The sequence below is a fragment of the Haliotis cracherodii genome, unplaced genomic scaffold (genome assembly GCF_022045235.1).
Source record: "Haliotis cracherodii isolate W230 unplaced genomic scaffold, xgHalCrac1.p SCAF_15, whole genome shotgun sequence".
In the NCBI taxonomy this organism is placed as follows: Eukaryota; Metazoa; Mollusca; class Gastropoda; order Lepetellida; family Haliotidae; genus Haliotis; species Haliotis cracherodii.
The window spans coordinates 26,330,707-26,340,005 of record NW_027266270.1 but is presented as its reverse complement, the minus strand read 5'-3'; the positions used below and the strand labels follow the sequence as shown (position 1 = coordinate 26,340,005).

Sequence of the window (9,299 nt, the reverse complement as noted above, 5' to 3'; positions counted from 1 at the left end):
GTGGGAAAAAAGCCTGAGGTGATACAGGTCACAGACGTTTATAATTACCACATTGATGAAACCCACGAGCACGGGTATAGTGCTGACAAACCTAGAAACATAACCGCCACTTGAAACAGAATCACGAAATATCGCGATATCGAGATGACGTGGGCATATGGTGTTATCTTGCCTACTTATAAGAAAGGACGCTCCAATGATCCGGGAAACTATATACCTATCACATTACTGGAAGTTGCAGGGAAAATATTTGCAAAACTTGTCTGCTCTAGATTAACATTATGGGCTGATATTGAGGATAAAATAATAAAGGAACAGGCGGGTTTTCGGAAAGGATTTCACATCTCAGATAACATTTTTTTTTTGAATACTATAATTCAATAGTATTTATCTCAGAAACGCGGTCGTTTCTATTGTGCATTTATAGATTTAAAGGCTGCATTTGACTCTGTCTACAGAAATGGTTTATTGTAAACTTTGGTTTTCACTTAGGGCTTTCTTCCAATATCGAGATGTCACGCCATGATCGAACTAACCTACTTTTCACGCATGTAGCTTTGTAAACGGTAAATACAAACTAGTCTGCAATCTCTTCACAATTAACTAATATCACTCACGAACAAATAACTTATTTTTTATGACTATGTGCTGTTACGGGCTCCTTCTGTAGCATGTAGAAGCGTGAGACGTTTGGCAGGTATCTTAATATTATGAGTGCTGGATAGCCTGTTGACTCGATCTATTTAAAGGGTATCAATTTTGGTATCTCCGTGTGAATTTACCAGGGTAATATCATAAAAAGTGTTACCTTTGTTCAAATCAAGTGCAATCTGTTCAAAACAGTGAGGTGATTCACCGTTAGGTACAAAGCTGATTATACAAAAACCGTACTAAGGGACACAACTCTGTCACCATCGTTGGATTGTCCGTCGCTCAGGTGTTCAGACTCCGTGATTATCTCTCCGTATTTGCAGCTGAAGTTTTGTCCATTTTGCAAGCCATGAGGTGGGTAGATGACAATGGCAGCGAAGCAATTGTCTTTACAGATTCAATGGCAGCAACTGAAGCTATAGAGGCTGGTGCAAATGAATCCAGAGATGATATTGTTTCTGAGATTATAAACATAAGGTACGTATATTGCATGTGATATTGTTTGGGTTCCAGCACATGTTGGAATACATGGGAATGAGGACGCAGGTCATTTGGCCAAATCTGGATGACAAAATCTTGTAGTCGATGACTGTTTTCGGCCAAGCCCTAAAGATTTTGAAACTGTTTTATCGAAATCTATTTCAATTAGCTGGCAACTGAGTGGTATGCCGACACTACCTGCAGACAAAGTTAGACAGTCCGTACAATCTGGTCAACAACAACAACAACAACAACAACAACAACAACAACACTACTACTACTACTACTACTACTACTACTGACCCGTGCAGATCCGGGGTAGAATAGGTCTCCAGCAACCCATGCTTGCCGTAAAAGGCGCCTATGCTTGTCGTAAGAGTCGACTAACGGGATCGGGTGATCAGGCTCGCTGACTTGGTTAATGCATGTCATCGACCCCAATTGCGTGGATCGATGCTCATGATATCAGTCACTGGATTGTCTGATCCCGACTCGATGATTATTTACAGACCGCCGTCATATAGCTGGGACGTTGCATAGTGCGGCGTTAAACAACAAACCACCCAACCAACTACTACTACTAATATAAGATGAAATCTCAAGTGCAGTGCTTGTAGTTGATGATGCATTTGCTTTTGCTATAGTCTTGGGATCCAACATCATGTATGGCTCCGTGCAACGGACATTGTTAGATTTTGTCGCTTCATTTGGAAAATACGATGTAAATTAGATAGGCTCTCAAATAGCATAAATCAAATCATAAATACTACCACGATGGCTATGTCGGCTACTACCACACTGTCTATATCACCTACTACCACGTTGTCTATATCACCTACTACCACGTTGTCTACATCACCTATTACCACGTTGTCTACATCACCTACTACCACGCTGTCTATATCACCCATTACCACGTTGTCTATATCACCTACTACCACGTTGTCTATATCACCTACTACCACGTTGTCTATATCACCTACTACCACGATGTCTATATCACCTACTACCACGATGTCTGTATCACCCACTACCACGTTGTCTATATCACCCATTACCACGATGTCTATATCACCCATTACCACGTTGTATATATCACCCATTACCACGATGTCTATATCACCCATTACCACGATGTCTATATCACCCATTACCACGATGTCTATATCACCTACTACCACGATGTCTATATCACTACTACCACGATGTCTATATCACCTACTACCACGATGTCTATATCACCTACTACCACGATGTCTATATCACCTACTACCACGTTGTCTATATCACCTACTACCACGATGTCTATATCACCTACTACCACGATGTCTATATCACCTACTACCACGATGTCTATATCACCCACTACCACGTTGTCTATATCACCCACTACCACGAAGTCTATATCACCTACTACAACGTTGTCTATATCACCTACTACCACGATGTCTATATCACTACTACCACGATGTCTATATCACCTACTACCACGATGTCTATATCACCTACTACCACGATGTCTATATCACCTACTACCACGTTGTCTATATCACCTACTACCACGATGTCTATATCACCTACTACCACGATGTCTATATCACCTACTACCACGATGTCTATATCACTACTACCACGATGTCTATATCACCTACTACCACGATGTCTATATCACCTACTACCACGATGTCTATATCACCTACTACCACGTTGTCTATATCACCTACTACCACGATGTCTATATCACCTACTACCACGATGTCTATATCACCTACTACCACGATGTCTATATCACCCACTACCACGTTGTCTATATCACCCACTACCACGAAGTCTATATCACCTACTACAACGTTGTCTATATCACCTACTACCACGATGTCTATATCACCCATTACCACGATGTCTATATCACCTACTACCACGATGTCTATATCACCTACTACCACGATGTCTATATCACCTACTACCACGATGTCTATATCACCTACTACCACGTTGTCTATATCACCTACTACCACGATGTCTATATCACCTACTACCACGATGTCTATATCACCTACTATCACGATGTCTATATCACCCACTACAACGTTGTCTATGTCACCAACTACTATATTTTGATATCTATATCACATACAGATACATCGTCTATATAAGGTACGGGCAGTGTGTAGGAGCGGGGAGGTCGGGGGTGGGTCTTAGCGAGGTCACCTTCCAAAACACTGATTGAGAAGCACTGGGTTCAAAGAAAACCATCACTATTTGCCAATAAATGATGTGATACTCAAAATGGAACAGTACAATGTATTTGGTAATGACATGGATTTAGTACATACACATCGTGAATCTGCCGCAACTACAGACTATTCAGGGATTTCATGTTAAATACTAATCTCAAACATAAATCTTTCAGACGCTGGCCATTTGCTGCTCACTTCCCACTATCCCTTATAGCAAGTTGTGTATATAGTAGTACTGTGACGGTGATGACAACAATTCCTGGGACATAGCAGTCACAATTTATGGATAACAACTTCTTCAATATTGTAAAGGCGACGTTTCGGTATAGATCCTTATACCGTTGTCAAGAAGTTGTTATCCATAAATTGTCTACTTTGTCACCCATCAACTTCTAAGTAATGCCTATCAAACAAAACAATTAATTCCTGGGACATACATATTTCCTTTTTAAAAAAGAAAGAAAAGTTTTTCCGTCCCATATTTCATTAATGTATATACACACATTAATATATAATTAATTTTAAAGATATTATCAGTTTTAATGAACTGAAATATTATGTTTATGAATTAAATTACCATGAACTAACTCTAACTTGGATGTTATTTGTTTAAAAAAAAAATATTTTAATAAAAAATGTATGTTCCGGACACTTGTTGTGCTCCTAGTTACAAAATCGGTGAAATCACCCATATATGTTGTCTATATCACATACAGCTACTATATCACGAACCAATGTAAGTAGGTTATATATTTCATACACCGCTGATTGCAAATTTAGATAAGGTCTTCAGTTTCAAGTTATGTAATGTTTTTCTTTCAGTTTGGTATGGAGTTTCCTCGGGTTGCACGTTGTTATCAATGTAAGCAATTCGATTCGTGCTTTGGGAGACCTTTCATCAGTTTTCCGGAATCGGCAGAGTGTCGACGGAGAGCTTAGTGCCAAGGTACTGATTTCTGTAGACTGATATAGCGCGGGTCTTTTTACATAGCCTAGTGTGCTCGAACCATCACTTAGAAATAAGTGCGGAAGAGACGATGTACAGCTCTATCGTTTCATCGATAAGCTAGATCATAGTAGATCTATGTGAAATTGTTACTGATAATTCAAAGTAAATATGGTTTTTGATTTTTTGGTCATGAAGACAACAAATGTAAGGATGAGGGCCCCAAGCGGAGAGCCGCGATGGGATCCGACAGTCACGGCACTCTTGTGACGAAGCTATGGATTTAGAGTTACCTCCCTCCGAGGTACTGCCTGCAGGTGGCGTTGAGAACTGTAATGGCGGCTTTTGGGTTTGATCTCAGGATTCAACCATCTTAATTTGTCCCTTTCGTTCGTATAACAATTATATTTGTTCATTTCAAGATGGCATTGGAAGTTGACACTCATGCAAGCTCGCGGCGAAAAGCAGTTAAGGTTGCTGTTGCTGCGCTTTCTTACGAAGTTGGATTTGGAGAAGCTGAAGACATGGCTGTAGAAACTCTCCGAGAGATGTTACAGAGTTGTACGTCTTTTTATATACGTCAAAATGACAGTTTACGGGGGGCATCTATATGACACTATGTGGCGACCTATGGCTGATTCTTCCCTGACCTCACGTGTCTCTTGAAGTCTTCGGAGCCGCTATTAAATATGTTCGTCACTGTTTTCATTCAAGGATCCAATCGCTAAGGATTGAGTTGGGAGTAACCTTCGCTATCCGTAACACAACTCACCCTGCACGTGCAAATATTTTTTTTTCTATACTAAATCTTGAGATATATCTATTTTTTATGATTCTATTGGGTAGCGACCATATTCTATATCGCACCAACTCCTTTTAACTATCCCGAGGGTTAGTTAGGCACCCTTTGCCGAACTAGCCCCCCTTCATTATCCTGAGGGTCAGTCACACCAGGACTGCTGCACTTTACTTGGCGTACGTTTTTGGTTTTCATTTAGTACATTAAGTAGGATTGAACACACACATGCCTGGTTAAAGCTAAGCAAATGAGACTACATGCTTGATCAGAAATAGTCCATGCTTGTTTACCAAGTGATCAGCACCTGTTTGTTTACTTTGATGCACATACTCAGTTGCTATTTCTCAGTGAAACTCAAAACTTGATAAAAAATGTATGGATTTTCCTCAAATTACATTAGATTAATTTGTTCAAAGAGATAGTTAACCCGTACTATAACTCACAACTAACGCTTTGTTGTTGATTGCCCAACCTTAAAGATTGTGAGGGGTGTTTGATCAGAGTGTACCAAGCCCTTATGATTGTAAAGTAATTCTTGTACGGAAAGGGGATCCAAGGGCTAAGGTTAGAGATGGGTGTTACCTACTCTAGCTCTAATACAACTATGTGAGGTGAAGTGAAATGGGGTTTAACACGCGTCCAAGATTATTGCGCTTATATGCATGCACATGTGTGACTGCTTGTACTAGTCCGGACTGCTGCCGATTTATAGTGCTAGCCCACTGAGATACCATGCCGCAGTTTAACATGAATACCCCACTCAGACACAGTATACTGACTCCAAGCCAACCAGTCCTTGTTTTAGACCCATAATGCAGAGCGCCAGACAAGGTAACAACAAGTACCATCTTTTAACTTCTTTTGGTATGACACTGCTGGGGATCGAACCCCGGACCTTCCGCTCTCCGGGTGGACGCTCTACCACTAGACCACGGAGGCAGTCCCTAATACAACTAATCCTAAGGATTGAAGAGGCAGGTCAATGAAGCAAGAGCCACAGCCAGCATCCTGAGCCATTTAGTGTTATAAGCTACACCCAGCAAACTGCAGTATTGCCAGCACCCCTTTACTATCCTCTTTTCAGAGTTGCATCCCTTGGGCATGCCTGAAACCTATGGTTATTGGTTCAAATCCTGGTTTGTCTGGTTTATAGGTTTGTCAATTGTGATTGTGCCATACCCATACTCTTGGATTTCACCAAAGGGATAAATGTCTGTGACCTGCATCACTTCAGGATTACCTTCCACATCAAGTTGACATGCCGTGATATAACTAGACTACTGTTAACCTGGCGTTTCATCAAACTCACTAACTTTACTATCTTAAAGTCAAACAATCCCCCTTTCCAATCCTTGGGGGTAAGTTGTGAATTAAGGTGGATTATGGGTTAGAATAGACCCCCAGCAACCTATGCTGAGAGGTGACTAAATGGATGGGGAGACTTCTGCATAGATTGGAGGACCTTTATCTTATGACCAGTAACTTTCGATAGGGACTGAATGGTGTCTGTAAATTGATTGATTTGCAATGTCAGTGATATGTGTATTTTCCTGATTATCATGATTATATTAACCCATGTTTTTATTTTTTAAAGTTTTGACAGAGGTTGGGCGCAGTGCAAGAGCATACACCGAACTGGCTGGGAGAACGGAGTCAATGCTCAGTGATGTTGTCATGGCCCTGGTTGACATGGGTAATTGTCTTTTCTTGGATGGATTGATATGGTTTGTCTGTTAACTGTGAAACTGAGTCTTAAGTATATATATATTACCTTGATTTCAATTTATGTACTTCTATTATCTATTTGGATATACATGATAGATTATAATGATTTCTGTTTATCATAATCAGATTTAAGATTGCTTTATGCTGTGTTCAGGTGTGAAAGTAGACGCAATTCCTGCCCATGCCAAGAGGTACAACAAATCCATCTTCATTCCACGTAAGTTATTTATATAATCAAATTCCTATTAGTGTTTCCAGTAGAGGCGCAGGTGTCCCGGTCATCAAAGGCGATGCAAATCATTGTGCAGGGTTTCATCCGTGCTAGAATCATATGCTCATGGATTTGTATTCTAGATTCAACAATATTATGATTCATGGTATATTGTTTCCTTACCCTTGATCATGGGTTTCACCAAAGTGGTAATCATCTAAGACCTGCATCACTTAGCGTTATCCTCCTACATCAAGCAGGACTAGAACTAAACTCAAAAGTTTTACTAGCCCGGGTAAATATAAATTGGCCTTGTAATGTTAAAACAATGGTGAAATTGGGAAATTTGTACTAGCCCGCAGGAATTTGTGCTGGCCCTGGGCTAGTGTTAATTTCTAACCCTGGAAATACTGGTCAAAGTGTGTTAAGCCAAACAGATTCACTCTTGGTTACTGTTTTGTCCTTCCAGCAACACCAAGCACCCCTAGTCCTACACTACCCACTCTGCAGACCGGAGACAAGAAGGCACACCCCTCACACATACCAGACTTTCTGCCGCCCTTTCCGGATCCACATACATACATTAGAACTTTGGTAAAGACTGGAATGTTTTGTATGTGTTGTATTACAGATTATATGTGAAATCTAGGTGTGTATACCGGTACTTGAAATCCACAATAAAATATGATGCTTTTCTGATATTTTTTTTCTACTTTTAATTTTTTTTTAAGGATCTGCAGAATCAATAACCTGAATGGTGTGAAATATTTCATTTTACTTTTAGTTTCCTAGTTTCCTATCATTCATGGCTCCTGCAAAGTATATCTCCAATTTCATATTCAAGAATGACTATAAACAACAAGAAGTGCATGTTGTTGTTTTTTCTAGACACACAAACAGCCAAGCAATGAATACCAGTTGATCCGAGAGAAAGCAGCATCCCAGAAGAGAGATGTGGAGAGAGCGCTCACTCGCTTTATTGCCAAGACAGGAGAGACGCAGAGTTTATTTTCAGATGATATGGCAGCCTATCCATGTAAGTCTCACAGCCAACCTGCCTAAGGTGTTAGTTAATAAGGAGGTCCTTGCCTCTTGATCATGTGGAGAGATTGCTGATGTCTCAATCAAGAAACACCTTACATTTGTATCTATTAAGACAAGGGTTATGACAATGACGCCTGAACTTTCATGTTTCATTTCCAACACTGCTATTATGTCAGTCTTCAGTTTAGTCTGTTTTCTCTGGAAGAGTAAGGTCCTGTACACTCTGTGCCTTGTTTAATATATTTAGTTGATGTTTTCAAAGTTACCTGATTAAGTTTTGTATTTTGTAGATCTGCCAATAATGACTTATATAAAAAGAATGTTTTAATTATACTAAACAGTTGGGATTAAGACGATTCCTGTGTCTGTATTCTAGTGATTGCAGTGAAACCTTCCCCCCGTGCATATCTTAATGCTCTCCTCCCTAAGGATCAGGATTTGGATGCTCAGGAGCCAGTGGAGACACAACAAGCTGTATCTAAACGCCAGAGAGAGGCTCGGGATGGTCAGTCTGGGTCTGACGCACAGACAGACACACCTGTAGAATCCACATCCTTCTCTCAGCTACTCTCACAAGATTCGGTTGACTCTGATACCATAGACAATCCATACCTTCGTCCAGTCAAGTTTCCAAAGAAGAGGCGACGGTGATCTCAAAGTAGAAAGATCATGCTCAATGTCAAGATGTGAGAATAGAGGCTGGGTCACAGATTCTAGACTTCAGTGACTACAGAAAGGTCAAGGACAGATTGGAGGATTGGAGGATCTGCAACTCTGCAACTTCCTGTTTGGGGCAAATGCTACTGTTTAGTGTTACATGTGAAGAAAATGACTCGGTGGGAAGGGGGGGGGTTTAACTTTTGATAAAATATTTGAGGTAAGCTGTGTTTCACTACCAATCAGCTCGACAGGGGCAAGTAACCAAGCACCCCAGACACCTGCTTGTGGTGCACATTATGATGGCTGAAAAAGGCCATCTGGGGCCAACACTTGTTGTAAGGCATCTACATTACAGATCAGTCCTTGTGTGTGTGCATTCACCTTGGTTGATAATCAACATGATCACTGGCTGCTAGGGTGGCACAGGTGGCCCTGTCGTCTAAGACAATTCAATTTGCTGTGTAGAGTTCATCTCTTTGGCATGCCAGAAATCTATGATTGTCGGTTTGAGTCCTGATTCGCCCTGATTATGTTTCTGTGTCC

General features: G+C 40.6%; 1 protein-coding gene across 1 annotated transcript; it reads left to right on the top strand.

Annotated features, from left to right (window-relative positions):
- The first annotated feature begins 4,644 nt into the window (after positions 1–4,644).
- LOC139461999 (transcription initiation factor TFIID subunit 8-like) lies at positions 4,645–8,898 on the top strand. Its single transcript, XM_071243492.1, has 6 exons — positions 4,645–4,878; positions 6,711–6,809; positions 6,996–7,058; positions 7,522–7,646; positions 7,941–8,088; positions 8,473–8,898. The coding sequence occupies exons 1-6, from the start codon at positions 4,740–4,742 to the stop codon at positions 8,745–8,747; spliced, it is 849 nt and encodes a 282-aa protein (XP_071099593.1). The 5' UTR covers positions 4,645–4,739; the 3' UTR covers positions 8,748–8,898.
- The last annotated feature ends 401 nt before the right edge of the window (positions 8,899–9,299 follow it).